The 22079-nt window shown below is 38.9% G+C and overlaps 1 protein-coding gene across 1 annotated transcript; it reads left to right on the plus strand.

Annotated features, from left to right (window-relative positions):
* The first annotated feature begins 10864 nt into the window (after window positions 1-10864).
* On the plus strand, window positions 10865-21247 carry LOC116058092 (collagenase 3). The gene is given in 11 exon segments (XM_035990971.1): window positions 10865-11006; window positions 11938-12086; window positions 12089-12101; window positions 12744-12788; window positions 12791-12847; window positions 12850-12871; window positions 13011-13147; window positions 14012-14036; window positions 14038-14167; window positions 19783-19864; window positions 20845-21247. Coding segments are annotated over 11 exon segments (963 nt in total). The 3' UTR covers window positions 21006-21247.
* The last annotated feature ends 832 nt before the right edge of the window (window positions 21248-22079 follow it).

Genomic DNA, 22079 nt, shown 5'->3' on the forward strand with positions numbered 1-22079 from the left:
CTTTGGCCTTCCATTCATTTAATGTGTCCAACATTTTAGTTACAGGTTATTCCTAACTGCAAATGTAGCTTTAAGTTAAAAAAAAAAAAAAAACAACATTAATGTGTTAATTCCAGAAGAGCAAACTGTTATCATTTCTGTTGAACTTTGTTCATGTGCCAGTCTTTATTGATTCCCTGTATTGTCAAATAAAAGAACATGTGTCAAACTATTTATCTACAGAAGAACTTTACTTTGTCTTAATCCTCTCTGAAGCCATACCCTGTATTTCACTTCATGTTTTGATTTTTGGAAGGTGCCACTTACAATAAAGGCATGCAGTTAATGACATGAAGGCTGTAGTGTCAGTAACCATTGCAATACTAACATGCCACTCATTCATTCTTTATTTACAGTTTAGTGCATCCTATCACAGCAAATGTATTGTTAGGGGTTTGGATTGAGTCATGCGACTCCAATGTGTGGCGGTCATTTAATGGCTGCCATTTGTAGAGTGGATTCAGACATTTATTTTTGTATTATACAGAGTAATGCTTTAACTACAGAGCTTTAGAGAAAAGATGTAGGGAATTTACATGGGTATGGAGCCTCCTAAAATGATGTAATGTGTTGTCACTGAGTGTGACCAAACATCACATTATGACATTCAGCACTACTGTGAAACCCCCTGACTCAACAGTGCAACCCACTCCGTGCAGACATTGAGGAACTGTATTTTGCATCACCATAACAATCACAACCCGCAGAAGGCTTGTTCCAAGCTGAAACTACTTGTTTATGTTAGGTGTGTGTGTGTGCTGTCTGTGTTGCTGTACATGCAGTAGAGCATGTTGAAACAAAGACAGCTCACAAACATGTCACAAGGACTGGGTATATTGACAGTAATAATCATTTTGATACTTCTTTTTATTTTATTTTTAATATACCTTACGGTCTGGTTTAGTTTTTGACATACCTGTTTAAGATGATATATTACATCTTTAATTACAATAAATGAGCCCAGGCAAGCCACTACAGGTGAAACTATTAATTAGTTACTCTATTAAGTAACTAATAGGTATCACCATGACACTTCCCCAGTTCATTACTAACGTTAAGATTTTTTGTATTAAGTTTTCTGAAATTGTATGTTTAAATGTGCAAATTAGGCATTATCTAATTAAATTTGTGCTAATATGCATACGTTTCCAGAACAGAAATGTGATCATTGAATAAAGCCAGGTTCAAAATTCTTGTTTCATTTTGTTGACATATTAGAGTCAAAGATGTTTACAGAGGGGGTTTTGGATATCTCTTTTTATCACTACATAAATCATAAAATACTGTCAACAGCTATAACAATTACAATTACTGGAATTACTAGAATTGTTGGGACTTTACAAATTATAGAGTGTGGTCTAGACCTACTATATCTGTAAAGTGTCTCGAGATAACTCTTGTTATGATTTGATACTATAAATAAAATTGAATTGAATTTAATTAAAAAACTTCAATATATAGATAAGAATGAAACTGAGAAGTTTGGTGGTGAATGTAAGTGGATATTTCTCAACTCATTTTGAGAAAATACACCAAAATTTGTATTTGGGTTGTTTTTTTTCCACTAGTCTCTACGAAGACATCTTATGAAAGCAGAATAGCCCAAAATCTCAACATTGACCAGTAGGCCTATATGAAAAACAATGCTTTTGTCTGCAGTGTCTGGCCTTACATCACCAAAAACATTGCTAACAGGATTCAGTATTTAGCAGCAGGTAATTTGTATAAATGCCCAAACAGCCAGGCACCAGACTATATACAGGTGCTTGACTGTACTAGAGAACAAGTAGTATACCATATAGGCATAGTCAACATTCAGCCAAAATGAATAGATACATGCATGGCTCTTTTGGATCTAAATCCTTTTTAATGTGTGGGGCTAAAATTGCATCAGATTAACGGATGACATGATATACTTAGAATCTGTTACAGTTTTTAAAATCAGCTATAAAAACCTTTAATTTAATTAAATGGAAGGACGGGATGAATATACTTTTATTAAAAAATGTACAATTTGTATGAATTCTGTATCTACTAGAATTAACTCTGTATGTCCAAACTTTCACAGCAGTCTGTGTTGTGGCCTGGACCACTATGGAAATAAGTTATTTCATATTTGCGTTTTCATCCTGTGTCATAATTTAGTTTTATATGTTTTTTGTTTGTTTTGTCTTGTATTTTGTGTTCCTGCATGTCCATGTTTTATGTTGGATTGAATCTGTCTTTTTTTGGTGAATATCAATAGTATCTCTATAATATATATGTATCTAAGTGTGTTATGTGTATGTTGTTAGGGTTTGAATACAATGTATTCTATGATGTGGACTTCTGCCCATTGCTAATACTGGTTTGTCAACTGAGGACCTGTCAGATCAGTGCAATCAGGACATTTACAATAGTTGTAATCAAATCCTCATCCGGCTTTCAAAACACTTCACAAATCTCTCCCTCCATGCGGTTGACTTTGCCAACGTTTACACTGTAAATGAGTCAGTAAAATAGTATATGGTCACACTGTATGCATTGGATATTATTTAAAAGATTTCTTGACATCTTTGTATGGTAAAAAGAGCAAGTTTAGACAAAGAATAATTCCAACATGGTTGCCCACATAGCTCAGTTGGTAGAGCGGTCCCCCCTATATAGAGGCCCGCTCCTTGATGCAGCGGGCCCGGGGTTCGACTCCGACCCTTTGCTGCATGTTATTCCCCCTCTCTCCCCTTTCATGTCTTCAGCTGTCCTGTCAAAATAAAGGCCAAAAATGCCCCAAAAAATCATCTCAAAGTGCCCATATTATGAAAAGATCATTTTTCTAGGATTTGGGGAGTTATTTTGTGTCTCTGGTGCTTCCACATGCATACAAACTTGGAAAAAAAAACATCCATGCTGTTTTGAGTGAGATACGGTTTCTGAATGTGTCCTGCCTTCAGTCTCCAGGTGAGCTGTTCAAAATCTGCACGGCTTTCTACGTAACTAGCCAAAACTTGTTCTCAATGGAAAAACACTACTACAACACACACGAGTTCACCCTAATCTACAAAAGAACTACTTCCATGTCCCTGTTCTGCAGGTATTCAACGCAAAGTTGGAAGTGCGCCCTCGTTTAGAAGAAGTCTCCCGGCTAATCCTGCCTTGTACTGACTGAAGTTAGAGAAACAGCTAGCTGATGTGATCCTTACCTAGCTACTGAGCATGTGCGACTCCCAACAAAGATGGAACAGAAGTGAGATGCCTCACTCTGTAGCTAAAACAGAGAGCTCAACACACAGGGTGAAAAGAGGAGCTGCAGCAATGTTCAGTACAACAAAATATATGGTGTTTATTGAAAATTAAACCATGTAAATCTATTCTGATATAACCTCAAAATACAATTATGAACCTGAAAATGAGCATAATATGGGGACTTTAAAAAAAATGTGTTATGTTATAACAGTGTTATGTAAAGGCAGCCGATGCTGAATGTTCCAGAAGTGTTGTCATGTTCTCACCAGTCCCCGTATGAATACAAACACATCCTTTCAACATGACTTTGGTATTCGGTATGCTATAGAAACAGAACTGTCAGTCATTGATCCAGATAATGTCATGTTGCTGTACACACATCCGTCAGGCTTTGCATACTGTACATACTGTAGTATTAAAAACACCCACAGTGTCGATCAGCGCAGCAGAGGCAGGTATCCTGAACTTAACAGAGATCATAAACTCATAACTCAAAACACAGAGCTCTGGCTCAAACCTTTGCAAAACACACACACACACACACACACACACGCACGCACACTTTATGGACTTCCCAACAACACAACTGTGTTGGTTTATTGAGAAAAGGAAGAAAGTACCTCCTTAATGTGCTTACCAATCTGTAAAAATCCCCTTCTTTCTTCAATTATCTGGCATCTGAACAACTCTTTACTGTTCTTTCTGTTAAACATTGATAGAAAAATGTAATGCAATACTTAAACCTGTTTAAAAGTTGTATGGTTAGTCAGAAATGATTTGGCATTTCCTCCTCATATTGACAAAAGGATTGTTTGATCCAATCCAATCTTAGCCTGCAGGCACAGCGGGGAGATGTTATGAGTCAGTGTCAAGCTGTGTGGGAGTCCGTCCCCCCCACCCACCCCCCCAGTCCGACACCCATGGCTGTGATGAATCATGCACAAGTTGAAGGAGCTGATGGGACACGTCACTGGAGTCATAACAATTTCATGTAAAAATTAAACTGATTCATTGATGGCTAACATTAACAGGTTTTTTTTCCGGCGTTCCCACTTCCTCTGACTCAGTGTTAGTTGTATTCAATGACACTTGTGAGGTTTGATCCAGTTCAGTTTGGTGCTCAAGCTGTAAAACCCATGCAGTCTGGCTGACACCTTGTCAACAATGAGATGACTCAGGTTGGGAATGCTCGAGTTGCTGAAGAGGCTGGTCAGCTGAATGACAGCACCTAAGCAAAGGCTGCTGGTTCTGACGTCACTGCTGAAACCCTTAGCGTACTGTTTTTTCATTGTGTGTTTTTTTAAATATACTGTACCTTTTAGGGTAGCATAAATATGCAGTTCTTAAAGTGCTCATATTATGCTTTTTGGCTTTTCCCCTTTCCTTTATTGTGTTATATATCTTTTTTGTGCACGTTATAGGTTTATAAAGTGAAAAAGCCCAAAGTCCACCCCAAAGGGACTTACCATCTCCAACAGAAAACACTGTTCACAAACTGCTCCAAACAGCTCTATTGTAGTCCAGCCTTTACTTCAGAGACAAACGTGGTCACTTTGGAACACACGTTATAATGCTCGCCTAGCTGCTAGCGTGGGACGCCCTCATACTCTGCTTCTGACTGGCTAGTAGTCCTTACCTAGGTACTGTGCATGTGTGACTCCCAACAAAGATGTAATAGAAGTGTGATGCCTCACTCTGTAGCTAAAACAGAGAGCTCAACACACAGGGTGAAAAGAGGAGCTGTAGCAATGTGCAGTACAACAATATATATATATCTTTTTTTTTTTTAATTAAACCATGTAAACATATTCTGATATAACCTCTAAATACAATTATGAACCTGAAAATGAGCACAATATGAGCACTTTAAAGCAGCCATATTATGCTCATTTTCAGGTTCATAATTGTATTTTAAGGTTGTACCAGAATAGGTTTACATGGTTTAATTTTCAAAAAACACCATATTTGTGTTGTACTGCACCGCTCTCTCTCACTGCTGCAGATCCTCTTTTCAGCTGGTCTCTGTTTTAGCTACAGAGTGAGACCTCTTTTCTTCTTCTTCTTCTGTACTATCTTTGATTGCACTGCACATGCCCAGTAGCTCAGATGTAGATCATGTCAGCTAGCTAGCTCCATAGACAGTAAAAGAAAGGCTGTTTCTACAACTTCGGTCAGTTACAAGGCAGGATTAGCTGGGAGACTTCTAAATGAGGGCGCACATGGAAGTAGTTCTTTTGTAGATTATGGTGAACTTGTGTGTGTTGTAGCAGTGCTTTGCTATTGAGAACGAGGTAGCATGCTAGCGTTAGCATGCTAGCGTTAGCCATAGCGTTAGCATGCTAACGCTACGAGCTAATGGTTGCGGTTAGCCTGCTCGTTTCGGCTTGTGACGTCACAAGCCGTGCCGATTTTGAACAGCTCACCCAGAGACTGAAGGCAGGACACATTCAGAAACTGTATCTCACTCTAAACAGCATGGGTGGATTTTTTTCAAAGTTTGTATGTGTGTGGAAGCACCAGAGACACAACATAACACCCCAAATCCCAGAAAAAGTGATTTTTTCATAATATGGGCACTTTAATGTGTCTTCTTTGTTTCTCTTCTATAACTGCACTTTAGCTTCCAGCATTAGTTGTTGGCAGTTTTTACAATATAAGAGAAGACATACAATGTAGAAGGGTTACCTGTAGTTGAGCTTTATTTTCTTAATGCTAATTTAGTCTACTTCCTGCCTACTTGGTTTCATTTACCAATGCAGATTTTTAAGGGGAATTGAGATTTCAGTGCACATCGTCCTGTGGTGATGGTCAACGACTGTAATGGTGCGTACACCCATCTATTAGGAGAGCTTGTACAAAGAACTGCACCAGAGTATTAGTAATGCATTTGTCACATGAAATCGTACGAGGTACAATTCCAGTGACATGTTATCACCTTCTTCAACCTGTATATGATTCATAAAGTAGAATGTGGCGAGACCTACCTCATTTGGCAGAAAAGAGAGAAAGAAAGAAAGAAAGAAAGAAAGAAAGAAAGAAAGAAAGAAAGAAAAACACAATAAATCTGTTATATTGTTTTTGTCATGATTGTGGTTTTCAGTTGTAGTTTTTCCTGTTACTTTAGGAAAAAGTAACAGGAAAGTATACTTTACTTCAACAACAGAAATGACACAACAGTACAGTTGGTTTCAATAACTGAAATGCTTTCTTTGTTGTTGGTCTGAGCTTTTTGGCCACAACATTGTACATGCATGACCAATTTGTGTTGATTCCTTCTATCTCATATACTGCTGAGAAAAGAGTTAAACATGTTATTTTTGAGATGCAATTAAAGGATGCACAGCAGATCCTAAATCGGCATGGTTGAAAATGTGATTCAATGTATGTTTTCATACAAGTGTAAAATGAAAGGAGTTGTTTTCTGCAGAGTAGACACAGTAATGTACTTGTAGATTATCCAATCATTTCGAAGCATCCTTGCTATTTTGAAACCAAACTTCCCATGTGCATACTGTCGTCATTGTCTCCCATGAACCTTGCAGGATATAGGGACAGTGTCCTACATTATAGCAATGTTGACCAAATGTTACTCCTAAACCTTAAAGTAGGACCAGAAATGTTTGTGAATTTTGGGTCAGTTAGGACTGTTTTCCTAATCTGAGAAGTTTTATAAATAAGGGGGCCTGGTGTTTCTTTGGAGAGACATTAAAAGAAGAGCTTTTGCATGGAGCCACCTTGTTTTTCTTGTTGGGACAGGAGCACTCAGGCATAATTAATAGCTGCACATGTCAGACACTGTCTGCCTTGCTGCGAGTCTGCCTGTCAACCATGAAGATGCTCTGGCTGAGTCTTCTGACCCTTCTGACACCCAGCCACCCTCTTGTCACAGCCTTGCCTCTCCAGACCACAGACCTGCCTACACAACCCTGTGCTGGACCCTCTGAAGCTGACCAGGAGTTTGCAGAGGTATTTACCAGTTCATACATGGGATATGACCCCTGTATGATTTACAGCCAGCTACAGTTGCAGGTCTCTTAGCTGGGATAGACTCTGGACAGCTTTTATAGCTCCACTAACTTGACCTGAGTGGAGCTTTGCTCAGGATTGGCTGTGATTTGTTAGTTCAGCTAAGTGCTGAAGATATCCCTAAAAGCTTCTTAACCGTATTGTTGACCCACTGATAGGATCTGTGTTCATATGGCGACAGAGATCCTTTTCTACAGCTTTCGCAAGTTCATGGCAGGCTAAAATAAAGCGTAGAATTGTTTATGTGGGGATATATACACACATAAAAGGAATAATGAAAGAAAAAAATCTCTAATTTTACATCAAAAGACATTTCTCTAGAAGTACAATTGATTTTCTTTTCATTGTTATTGCTGTTATTGTTATTTTCCCTCTGGTTTTGGGTTTAACTGTGGAGCAAATCAGGTTCAAATCCGGCACTAAAATTATAATAATAAGTTTCAAAATAACTTCAACTTTCTGTCATTTCCCCTCAGTCTCTCTGGCTGGACAAGCAAATCAACGGAGCAAAAGTTACTGGGGAAATATCTCCATTCATTCTGAACTCTACTCCAACATAGTATGAGAAAAAAACAGGTTTTGATCAGTAAATGCTGTTTACACAAAATTCTTACCATACCTATGTTATGTAGCCTAACTGAAAAATAGTAACATCAGACATTTGTTGCCTCTTTTTAGGTGGCATGAGTGAAAATCCTCAACATTAGTTGTGTTCTGGTTTTAAAAATGACGACAGAAGACAGTTGGAGAACAATTAGATACAAAACAGGATGAAAGCTCTACAGGATGATTTCGTTCCTTGGCAACTATCAAGTTTATCCCAAATGCTGTACAGATATTTAGGTATTCTATTACTAAATGGCTTGACAAATAGTGCACATAGCCGCTGCTGTAAATGGGAAAAAGAACCACCCAGGGGAGCATTCTCCCAGACACTTCCTGGGTTTGGGCCCTGAATGTTTAAAACATCTGGCTCCGACCCTGCTTATGACTTGATTTATGTATGTATATATATATATATTAGGGCTGTCAAACGATTACATTTTCTTAATCGCAATTAATCGTTGAGTTTCTATAGTTAATCGCGATTAATTGCATGTTTTATCATATGATTAAAATTCTATTATTTTGCATTTCAGAACTGTTTTTAAGTATATATTAACAATGGAAAGCCATTCTTACCTGTGTATCTTGATTGGCAATCAAATGAATGCAAAGAAAGTGACTTTATGAACTTGATTTTAAGATTTGTATTTGTTTATTATATATTTAATCTAGTTACACGTTTGAAATTAACAACAACTTTGAATGCACCACGAGGCTGTAAATTACCAGTTTCATTGAACGCACCGTCTGTGTTTTTCCGACAACAGCAGCTGCAGATTGTTACATCCCGGTGTTGAATCCTCTACAGTGAAATACAGTCACACTTTACACCGTTTAGCGTTAGCTGTCAGCATTGTAACCGTGTTTAATCCAGCTACTAGCTGGCGGTAGGCTAACATTAGCTGCTGTTGAGTGTAGTGTTAACTAGCGTCACGTTCAGCGGTGTTTCTGTTTCCTGTAACGTCTGTTTCAGAGCATCAGAGAGAAGTGCAGACATATCAGTGGCACCAGAATGAGGCGCCGAAATCCGCGTTGCTATTCCTGCAGCAGCAGGATGTGTTACCAGGAAGTACGGCAAAATAGTAGCCTGTTAGGCACAACGCAAAGCCGAGTGAAGTGAAAATAAATGAATAAATGGCGGCATGCGATTAATACGATTAAAAAAAATTAACGCATTATGCTCGGCCCTTAATCGCATCACGATTAACACGTTAATGCTGACAGTCCTAATATATATATATATATATATATATATGAATTGGACGTGTCTACACCTGCACTGTGTAAAACTGCACCTTGTAAAATCTCCAGTGATGAGTTCTTGAGACTTGTTCTCCTGGAAGCTAAGCAAACATATGACAGCTGCTTAATCATTTTATTGTCATAGACAGTATTACACACCTTTCTTTCACACATTTCTTACAACGATGTGATAACAGGCCAGCGGTTACTTGTGGTGACAGGTTATTAAGTCAGAAGATAAAACAGCAGTCAAAATATGTCAGCAACCACACAAATTTGCCAAGTGAAACATATTTCATGACTGCATTACACTGTGCTTAATGTCTGAATGATCTTGATCTTAAATTTAAATGTTAAATTAATTTACATTTAATTAAATGTAACTTCCAGTCAGTATCTGGTGCTAGGGTTAGGGTTCATCTCTCTCTCTCTCTCTCTCTCTCTCTCTCAACCTGACTGCAGTTCGTCGTCGTAACCGGCTTGAGTGGGCAAATGCTCACATTCGATGGCGTCTGGCACTTTGGAGAGGTGTTCTCTTCACGGATGAACCCTAACCCTAACACCAGATACTGACTGGTTTTCGGACCCCCCCAGACCCCCCTCCAATACAGTAAAACCACATTTTAGAGTGACCTTTTATTGTGGCCAGCCTAAGGCACACCTGTGCAATAATCCTGCTGTCTAATCAGCATCTTGATATGCCACATCTGTGAGGTGGATGGATTTTCTCGGCAAAGGAAAAGTGCTCACTAACACAGATTTAGACAGATTTGTGAACAATATTTGAGAGAAATAGGCCTTTTGTGTACATAGAAAAAGTCTTAGATCTTTGAGTTCAGCTGTGAAAGCAAAGTGTTGTGTTTATAATTTTGTTCAGTATAGATACCAATAATGATACCCTATGATACTTCTCTAAAAAATATTTTTTTGTTTATTAGACCTATATTTTTGGTACATTATATATATTGTCTAAACATATTGGTATCAGCTTTAAACTGAAGGGTGTATCAGTATGTGGACAGTTACTGATAAACTTAAATAGACCTTTAACAATAATACTTGTGGCTGTGCTTTGTTGTGTCTGTATTACACTTTATTAAAAAAAAACTTTGAGTCCATGTACAAAATCAATCTCAGTTGAAAAATATTTCTTTCCATCAACACGGCCACTCGCTCGCTGTGAATACTTTATTCACACACATGGGCTCAATCAGACATTACACAGACTTTGAACTCGGGATCTGAGAGGATAAAGTCTGTTTAATGTCCAGTCCAACTGATTAGGACATTTGCGTAAAATTCGTCCTCTGGGGACCATTATGTCTTTACACAATTCCATGGCCATCCATTTAATAGTTGTTGAGATATTTTAGTCTGGACCAAAGTGCTGACCGACTGACCGATCAACAGAAGGACATTGCCATCCAAAGACCCATGCCACTAGCATGGCAAGCACATTATTCTACCCCACAAGTGTGTCTGTCAAGGTTAGCTCAAAACCATGACAAAAATAACCACAAGATGACACAAAGCTGCAGCAAAGGTACCATTTTGCCATGTTGGCAAAGTGTGGCAGTCAGTAAGTCAGTGGTGTCAGTGTGTATGCATGAATGAAGGAATAGTAAGTGGTGTGTTGTGTGGTAAAGAAAACACAAACCACAGGGAGCATGGAACATAGGGAACAGCGTTTCCCTCCTCTCTAGCCCAAAGTGCAACACATGGGGTGAACATGGGGTGTGCTCTTATACTGGAGAACACTGGGCCCGGTAAGTCTCCAATAATTGATGACTCGACCACACCTACCGGCATCTGCAACATAGAACACAAACAGATAGACATCCCAGCAGCCAACAGAGATGGGGATGTCACATGTCAGATTAGCAAAGATGAATTAAATAGTAGTAAAATTCTACCTTCTATCCTCAGGATCGCTAGCTACAACCTACCTATCCCAACCTCGAAGGTTAACAAAGTCTTCAGAGGGGCGTGGAAGAGACTGGAGCTTTAATTCAAGTCAAGTCAAGGGTTTTATTGTCATTTCAACCATATACACTGTATATAGTGAAACGAAACAACCTTTCACCATGGATCAAGTGGTGTTACACATTTAAAATATATTTAAAAAAAACGAGATTATATTATATATTCGAGACAGGCTAGATTTAGTACTGGTACAGTACGAGGGAGTGAGGGAGTTGTGTTTTCCATTCAATTATCAATTGTACATTTTGATCAAATTTTTGAAATGTTGCAATAAACAAATGCAAATTAGGCGCTTCCATCGACTTGTTTGGAGCAGAAGTCAGAAGTTGGCGCTATAGGCTACACATGGCTGTAATCCTCCAGTAAACAGACTAGAAGAAGTAAAGGTTGCTACCTGGAAAACAATCACCTTGGCCATCTTACCCATCTACGAGAGAAAAATGGAGGAAGGAATACAGGAATTTGGTTCAATTGTGCAATTTTTAATTTTTCCATGTTTCTAGCTGTCCAGAGACGAAGACACGTTATAACAATATCCTGGACGGCACCAACAGTGGACACAGCTAATCAGTCATGTCGATGAAAAGTTTGTACGTCAGATCTTAATCGACAAAGGCGTTTCCATATCCCATTTAGCGTACCACTTTTTTTCCGTCAAAGGCAAAAACCACCTCAGCCCCCTGCAGTCCTGACAGATGAACTGATTTCTATATTGAGAAGTCCTTTTTTCTCTCACTGACATTTATGTAAACAGTTTTGTGCATCTTGACAACCTTTCTGTGCCATAAAACCCTCACAAGGCTTGTGTTCTTGCTCTAGGTTTCAACCTATTTGCTGTAGCAGTCCATGAATTTGGCCATGAGCTTGGCCTGCCCTACTCATCTGACCCTGGAGCTATTATGTACCCAGCATACAACCTTGCCCCCAATTATGAACTTCAGCTCTCCTTCCACGATGTGAAAGATGTCCTGAACACCTGTATGGTGAGTTAACTAGATTCATTTGGATTCAGAAAGGTTGCTGATTATTTTCCAAAGCAGACAAATAGAAAATGTAATACATGTCATACACTGTGACTGCATTGTGAGATAGTGTGTAACGTGCTAAATTCAGAAATTCTCATCTCTAATGTACAAAATTGAATACGCACAAATATTGGATATGTAGTTATTGCATATAAAATATTTGCATGTCAGTTTAGTTGCACAAAATGAGTGTGAACGCACATGGTGAGACTTTTGTAATCAAAGATTTACAAAAAGATTTGTTCCCACAGCAGTGGTGTGGGTTGCCACACCACTGCTGTGGGAACAAATCTTAAAAACCACAACATCCTCTTTCTATTGTTTCATCATTATTCTGTTGAAATAGTAAGCGTAACACACACTACACACAAATGTCCAGTAATTATAAATGTTTATCTTCATCATAACATGTGTTCTAACTAAGTTATGCAAATGTTACTTCCTACAGGCTTCTATGACTTTGGTTTGGAATTGATTTGATTATTTGCAGATGATGATGATACTCGTGTGAATCACAGTATCCTTGCACTTTAAAGAAAATACTGAGCTGGTACATTTCAAAGGGCAGGGTCCTAAACTGTTTACTTCTGTTGCCTGCAGGTATCAGTCCCAATTTTGCTTCACTATTCTCAAAACAACCTCCTCCAAGACACCTGACAAATGTGATCCAGATTTGTCCTTTGATGTGGTTACAGAATTACAACAGGGTTCCTGTTTTTCAAAGATAGGTGCGTGAACTGTCCAGACCATATATCTACATCATGCAGGGTGACAGACAGACTTGCTTCTCACCTGGTGTCTCCTTTGATACTGGACAAAACAATAATAATTAAAAAATGTTTTTGAGATAACTTTATGCCTTTTCAGATTTATGTGGCGCAAACATCCACAGTTTGATGAAACTGAAATCACCCTGAGTAGCAGTCTGTGGCAAGACACAGTACCTCCCTGCTTGGATGCTGTCTATGAGAATGTGGAGAGGAATGTTAACGTGTTTTTCAAAGGTAAAATAAAGATATATCCTAAACAGAGCATATGAGCAGAGTGGAGCGGTGAGAATCTCAGCTCATCGCTCACAGAACTGTTCACCCCTCCGCTCCCCCGCTCAAAGCTACATCAGGCCGCTCCGCTCATCATCGCTCAGCGCTCAACGCAGTTTGCTTCGCGCTCCACTCAAATCGTCCCCCGCTCGCTCCAAAAAAGGAAAAAATCTACATGTATATCACTTTTAGCTTAGACCACAGCCTTACTTCTTAAAGAACTAATGAGCAACAACAACAATTTTCAAATAGAAATGTTTTATTTCAAATTACAAATTAGTCACAAAAATTTGAACAAAAATAACAAAAACGAATAAATGGGCCTAATAATATAAATAAAAATTATATAAACAAAAATATACATTAGGCTAACATTCTTATAACTGAACTTTTGCGCAGCGCACAAGATTAAAATTTAAATTGGCTTATATCAATTGTACAAAAAAAAAAAACTGCTGTAAAATTAAACAAATTAATGGGCCTAATTATATAAATAAAAATATACAGGCTATAGGCCTACCTGTATGATTTCTCGTTTTCTTTTTTGAAGTACTTTTTGAACTCCATTAATGAGCCGAGTTTTGAATGAAAATAGTCTGTTGATGACAGTGCAAGACAGATGGATTCTGGGTCAGGCTTGACTGAGCATGCTTCAGACACGTGGTGTGAGCGGAGCGAAATTGGAGCGGGAAATAGAGCGACGCTCCGTCCTTTTAAAAATGCCGCTCTACGCTCTGTCTAAGACCCTCCCGCTCCACTCAGCTCACATGCTCTGATCCTAAAATATAATGTATCTGTAAATGTGAGACAGTAATGTTTTTGTTTCAGGTCATCAATACTGGGTGCTGAGGCAGTTCAATTGAGGAGGGTTTTCCAAGAAACATCTCAGACTTGGGCTTCCCCTCCAGAATAAAATCTGTAGATGCTGCTCTTCACTTCAGAAATGAGCATTACACTGTGTTCTTCACTGGCCATGAGTGTTGGAGCTATTTAAGATCTGACAGTTTCCCACAGCTTCCCCTTTCTTCCAGTCTTTATGCTAAGCTAACTGCCTGCTGGCTGTACTCTTGTATTGAATGTATTCTGTTCTGTCTATTCTGTCTTGGATGGAGCATGGCTAACAGCAATTTGCATAAAAATGATGGGCCCTATCTTGCACCCGGTGCAGCGCAGCGCAAAGCCCGATGCAAGTGTCTTTGTTAGTTTAAGACCGACGCAGTTGTCAATTTCCCGTCCAGCGGCCACGTCGTTTAAATAGCAAATGCACCTGCGCCCATCTGTGCACCCGAGAGCGAGCTGGTCTTACAGGGAGGTGTGTTCAAACCAAAATTCTGATTGGTCGATTTTTTGCCGTGTTAATTTCTTTTTTTTTCTTTTTAGAATGTATTTTTATTATTATTTTTTGCCGTGTTAACAAAGAATTTCTAATAAGGGAAGAAGTTCCACTCTCTCGTTACTTCCGGCTTCTGAACTGGTTGCAGTTCCACCAGAGTTCCATATAGGGGGCGCTCACAGGCCAGTGCAGAATGAATGGGACTCTATGGAGCTATACCCCTCAAAATCCACTTTTCTCAGGATATAATTTTTTGTCTAGTAATTTGAATGTTGCATTCGAAAGGGGAGGCAAAGAAAATACACACTGCTGGATGTTAGATTTTTTTAAAGTGGCTTTTTTGTTAAAATGTCAATGACGTCATACACATATACGGCCAGAGATACTGCTTTACGGCGAGCTCTGAGTCACTTCCTTTTTTCTCTCGAGGCATCGACAACACAGCGGACAGGTTAGACTCTCCCTGTCAACACACGTGCTAGAAAGAGGTTTGCTAATGTTTTAAAGACCACGCTGAAATATTCACTCTGACATTCTGGTTCTGCTTCGGATGCCGTCAAGCGGGATCTCTGGTCGTAATCTGTCCTTCACTGACCAATCAGCATTCATTAGCAGAATGCTAGCGTGTTATGGGCAACAACGACTCAACCTGTAACAACTCAAAAGGACATAAGTACTCGTTCATTCAACTTTTGACCTATAATCCATGTTGAACTTGCAAAAACTACAATCAAATCTGAGATTTCTCATCGACAATCAGGCGAAAGAGACAAATTTAGCCGTCTAGCTCCATAGGGTCCCATTCATTTTGCACTGGACCGTGATCACCCCCAGTGGAACTCTGGTGGAACTGCAACCAAAGTAGGTACAATGGGGCTTAATAGGGAGTGGAACGGCTTTCCGTAGACGGGCTTTGATGTTAATTTCATCAGGTGGAAAGCACTAATTACTTGTTTCACAGGTAACAGTCTGTCTTCAGAACACCCCCCTTGTTTTCACTTTTTGGATCAGCCCAACCCACTGGAGACAGAATGAAGAAAGTACTAGAAGGCCTTGGTCTGGTGGTTTGCTGAATATTTATTTAATCGTGAGCGTTTAATTTATAGTCAGTCCTCCTCTACCATGTCAAAGACATCGGCAGTGTGGCAGCATTTTACAAAAATAGATAATAGAAAAAAAGTCGAATGCAAAGTTTGCAAGCAACAGTTTGCATATCACAGCTCAACTACAAACATGGCATATCACCTAAAAACGGTGAGCTAACTTGTCTGCATTAGGTTGCCCCGTCTGTTTTGAGTAGGCTATATGAACATATCAGAATTGGCATATTTCAATGTTTTAGTCTAATAATCGTTTTATAACTGCAGGCGCACCCGCCCGCAACTACGGTAGCATCCCCCAGGGTTAGCCGCGAAGCTGAGCTCCTATGTTCAGCCTCGCTCTGTGCAAGGACATGCACAGAGCTGCTGAAATGATAGTGTCTGTCAGTTATTATAACATATGACAAAAACAATTGTCTTATTGTATATTATTGTATAGTATTATGTTGCATATTCCTCAACAGTTCTTGTGCTGATATCACTAGTTGACATAGTACTATTTTCGGAAATCATAGGCTATGATATTGCGCAGGTGCACGTGATGCAACGCTGTCAGAGCTGACAGACAGACAGACTTGAGTGTGTCATTTCAGTGTAAAATAATTAGGTTAAAAAATAAAGTGGCCGACAGGGGCAAACGCCCTGCAACTTAAGAAAACACACGCAAATAGACAAAACACAAGCAAATTAAGAAAACAACTTCATTAATTTGACAACACATGTGCAGCATTCAGCTGCAAATACACACAACACAACCAAATACATAAACGCACTGCAAATACACACAACACAACCAAATAGATAAACGCACTGCAAATACACACAACACAACCAAATACATAAACGCACTGCAAATACACACAACACAACCAAATACATAAACGCACTGCAAATACACACAACACAACCAAATACATAAACGCACTGCAAATACACACAACACAACCAAATAGATAAACGCACTGCAAATACACACAACACAACCAAATAGATAAACGCACTGCAAATACACACAACACAACCAAATACATAAACGCACTGCAAATACACACAACACAACCAAATACATAAACACACTGCAAATACACACAACACAACCAAATAGATAAATGCACTGCAAATACACACAACACAACCAAATATATAAACGCGCTGCAAATACACACAACACAACCAAATAGATAAACGCGCTGCAAATACACACAACACAACCAAATAGATAAACACACTGCAAATACACACAACACAACCAAATAGATAAATGCACTGCAAATACACACAACACAACCAAATAGATAAATGCACTGCAAATACACACAACACAACCAAATAGATAAATGCACTGCAAATACACACAACACAACCAAATATATAAACGCGCTGCAAATATGAAACGATGCAAAAAGAAAAGCACACAAACCCAGAAAACAAATGCAACAAAAAAACGCTGCATCCAGATTACACAACGGAAGTTCTCCAGACCTCTAGAGGGAGCAGCTAGTGGAACAGCTGGATTTTCGACCGTTATTAACCGATATTAAATTCATATTATTATTATTATTATTATTATTATTAATAATAATAACAATATATTAATAATATGCAGTCTATGCTCCCGTCTCATGCCCTCCTGGCTGGTGCTGTCCCCGAGCTTCGGCTTTTCAAAATAAAAGCTCGCGTCTGGTCCGCTATGTGTTTGTACTTTGGTGTGTTGGGTGTTTGTGAACTAAACAGTACGGCAATCATACTAATGAATACAATAACTTTTTCAGCAGATGTCTTACTTACAACACGTTGGAGTTAGCAAAGCAGTTTTGTGTTTATATGTGCGGGCGGGATTTATTCATTTGATAAATCCCACGGTAAATTGGCTGGTTTACTAACAGGGAGGGATTATAAATCCTGTCTGTTTTTTGTATTTCAAGAGCGAATTGCTCCACAATATGAATACAGATTGATCACTTATTTTGTTGGTAACCCTTGTACAATCACAATATTACACTTCAGTAATTTCGGACCTCGAAATTAAACCCTCTCATGTAATATGGCTTAAACAAACGTCAACGTTAAACGCTGATGCAGTTTTAAATGTTTTATCACCACGAGTTTACAGACGTCTCTGCTGATTGAGTATCAGCTGACCTGAGCCGAGACACACCCACCAAACCAGAGAAAATATATCTCAAACATAGATTTAATATTTACAGTCTATGCAGTTTCTCTCTCTCTCTCTCTCTCTCTCTCTCTCTCTCTCTCTCTCTCCCTCTCTCCCCGTGGGGTCGAAAATCCAGCTGTTCCACTAGCTGCTCCCTCTAGAGGTCTGGAGAACTTCCGTTGTGTAATCTGGATGCAGCGTTTTTTTGTTGCATTTGTTTTCTGGGTTTGTGTGCTTTTCTTTTTGCATCGTTTCATATTTGCAGCGCGTTTATGTATTTGGTTGTGTTGTGTGTATTTGCAGTGCGTTTATGTATTTGGTTGTGTTGTGTGTATTTGCAGTGCGTTTATGTATTTGGTTGTGTTGTGTGTATTTGCAGTGCGTTTATCTATTTGGTTGTGTGTATTTGCAGTGCGTTTATCTATTTGGTTGTGTTGTGTGTATTTGCAGTGCGTTTATGTATTTGGTTGTGTTGTGTGTATTTGCAGTGCATTTATCTATTTGGTTGTGTTGTGTGTATTTGCAGTGCGTTTATCTATTTGGTTGTGTTGTGTGTATTTGCAGTGCGTTTATCTATTTGGTTGTGTTGTGTGTATTTGCAGAGCGTTTATGTATTTGGTTGTGTTGTGTGTATTTGCAGTGCGTTTGTGTATTTGGTTGTGTTGTGTGTATTTGCAGTGCGTTTGTGTATTTCGTTGTGTTGTGTGTATTTGCAGAGCGTTTATGTATTTGGTTGTGTTGTGTGTATTTGCAGTGCGTTTGTGTATTTGGTTGTGTTGTGTGTATTTGCAGTGCGTTTGTGTATTTCGTTGTGTTGTGTGTATTTGCACAGCGTTTATGTATTTGGTTGTGTTGTGTGTATTTGCAGTGCGTTTATCTATTTGGTTGTGTTGTGTGTATTTGCAGTGCGTTTGCTGAATGCTGCGCATGTGTTGTCAAATTAATGAAGTTGTTTTTCTTTTTGCATCGCTTCTTTTTTCGGGGTTTGCGTGCTTTTCTTTTTGCATCGTTTTTTATTAGCAGTGCGTTTATGTATTTGGTTGTGTTGTGTGTATTTGCAGCTGAATGCTGCACATGTGTTGTCAAATTAATGAAGTTGTTTTCTTAATTTGCTTGTGTTTTGTCTATTTGCGTGTGTTTTCTTAAGTTGCAGGGCGTTTGCCCCTGTCGGCCACCGTTAAAAAAAACGATTTAATATACTGCAAGTAGCCTACTAGTTTTTTATGTTTATTTATAATTCATTTAGGCGGACAAGGCTACCAAGTACTGCACAGCTAATTAATCTAACGCAAACCAGACTGGAAGTCACATCATTTTTTGCTCCTAGACGCAGACAAAGCTGAGATGCTGGTCAGTGGCCCTGCTCGACATAGACACCAGTAACAGTAATTCCAGACTACTGTGTAATTTCACAAATAATCTCGGTGTTACGTCATCCTATCCTCTCTTATGATCAGCAACTTAAAATGCCCTTCTTTCACTCGGACCATCGGCTGTCCTGGGACCTCTTGCTCTCTCTCTCTCTCTCTCTCTCTCTCTCTCTCTCTCTCTCTCTCTCTCCCAGCCTGTCGGTTTCTCATTTTAGATGTTTGGATCGTAATCTGTGTCTTTATCTCATGTATTGTGTGTTGTTTTTCTTTCTCCTATCTGTGTGAATGGTGTGCCTCGTTTGTTTGTGTAGTCCTCTTTCCAAGTTCATGTTCTGTGAGGGTCAAGGGACAGAGGGTGTCATATGAAAAATGTGTGATTTGTTATATTAGGCTATATAAATAAATTTGGCTTGACTACTTCCTTAGGTTTTAATGTAATGACAACTTACAAATGTCTTGAAGCAGAATAGCTTACTGTCACTGGCTTTGCTACTGTATGTCTCATCCAATGTGGGTTTTAAGCTAATTAGTCTGGGTGACTTTGCTGGCGTCATTAGACACAACATGCACTGTGGCATGCCCTGCAACAGTGTAACCTACGAGGAAAACGTAGAAACATGTTTTCCGTGTGTCTGATATGTAGGTACAATGAGCAGCAGAAGACGATGGCGGGATCACCGACACTTATAGAGCAGCAGTGGCCGGGGATTCCAACTCCCATAGAAATGTATATATAGATATGTATGTATATCTATTTATATGTGTATATATGTGTGTGTGTGTGTGTGTATATATATATATATATATATATATATATAATCGATTAAAAAATGTAATCTAATTAATTACGTACTCTGTGATTAATTAATCTAAATTAATCGCGTACATATTTGGCCTGTGCCCTGTGCCTTAACAGTGCCTGAACCGATAGATACATTTACACTTTACACCGTTTAACGTTAGCTGTCAGCATTTTAACCGTGTTTAATCCAGCTACTAGCTAGCGGTAGGCTAACGTTAGCTGCTGTCGAGTATAGTGTTAACTAGCGTCACATGCAGCGATTTTGCCTGTAACGTCCGTTTTCAGAGGATCCGAGAGAAGCGCAGACATATCAGTGGCACCGGAATGAGGCGCCGAAATCCGCGTTGCTATTCGGTCCGGTAGATACCGGTCGTTAAGGCACCGGTGCCGTATTAGCACCGGATTTTGGTAACCAAGCCTATTCAAGAAGAAGATTTTTATAAGTAAATGTTCCAATCAATGATCCAGGCAGCGTATTCTCGTCTCCCTCCATTTTACAGTCGAATGGTGGCTAGAACGGCTCTGGGTCAAAGTTCAATATGGAATGGATTAATCTGCGTTATTTTCTTTTTTAACGCGTTATTTTTTCTCAGATTAATGAATCGAAATTAACGCGTTATTTTGACAGCCCTAATATATATATATATATATATATATTGACATGACTGACTTCCAGCCCAACCTTGAAAAAGTAGAACAAAGCATTTTACTTTGGGTCACTGTGAGTGAGACATTTTATTTAAAACCCAGGTTGGCTCCAAAAGAAATTCACACCTTAACAAATCAAACACTTTTGATCAGTTGAAACAGACAGTATTGAGTCTATGCAAATCTACTCAGGCAGACTTGAGTTCAATGTTGAAATCTGAGTTCAAAAATATACATTTCATGTATCACAATAATGAATCTTCATTCCCAACAGGAGTTGTCCACTTCTTTAAGGGAAACATCCACTACAAATTTGACTCCAACTCCAAACATGTCTTGTCTACCAGCCCTGCTAAAGACCTGCTGGAATGCAAGAAGAATGACGACAATGAAGTACTGACAGGGAGGAGATAATTGAAGGAAAGCCACCATGTAGCCTGAAGCCAATGGTGCTGTGTATTTAATGTGTGTGTATACAAAGTGTTACGAAACTCCTAGATTCAGCAATAACCACAATGTACCCAATACCAAACTGGGTAACTGATGAATCCAGGACAGTGGTTAAAGTGTTACGGTACCTCAGCGTGTAATACAATGTTGTAATAATGGCATTTGTACCTTGTATCAAAGTACATTTTTTGTGTTGTATTTACATTTTAGATGATACCTCCATTTCAAGACACTTAACAACATATAAAACATCTCTGTGATTCTACCAGTACTGTGACAATGTCCTATTGTATATCTATAAAACATGAATTGTTGCCTTTTTTTATTGCAACACATTCATTCTCTCTGAGTGTCTTCATATACTGGTGTTGATCAATGTACCTGAGACAATTTGCAAGAGACACTGCTACTCCTCCTTGTTCGCTATTGAGTAACAGTGACCACAATGTAGCTTTCCACATCATTGATGTACAAAGTGGTTATAGATTACTATAGACACATCTGGATTGAAAATAACCACCAACCAATACACGCAGATCCTCCATCAAGTGAAAGACCCTATATGTTTTGTATGCAGTAAAACACCCATACATATGTTATAAAATAAACTGACTTGGGGAGTTATAGTAGAAAATATGGTAAGGCCCATATTAATGAATAAATAATTATTATGGCACAGCATAATACATGACTCTGCAGTAGGCATCTAAAGGTACTAAAGGTAGGTGTAAAGGTACACACGTCAGAACTTTTAATGTAAAATGTTATTTAGGGTAACAGGGCTTTTGCTCACAATGACATGACACAACATGTCAAAGCATGTCACTGTCTTACCAGAAGCAACAACATGTGGGCTGGGGAAGAGACTTTGTGAGTCAGAGGTATAGCGTATTGATGAGAGAACACCTGAACAAAATATGAAAAAAAATTGTCAAACACATATAAATGGCAAGTGTTTCTGTCAAACCTCTCAGAGGAGATACTTTAAAAAGACTGCGTGGCTCAGAATGCATATATGTCTTTGGGATGAAGTAAAAC

Source organism: Sander lucioperca, chromosome 13 (genome assembly GCF_008315115.2).
Source record: "Sander lucioperca isolate FBNREF2018 chromosome 13, SLUC_FBN_1.2, whole genome shotgun sequence".
Taxonomy (NCBI): Eukaryota; Metazoa; Chordata; class Actinopteri; order Perciformes; family Percidae; genus Sander; species Sander lucioperca.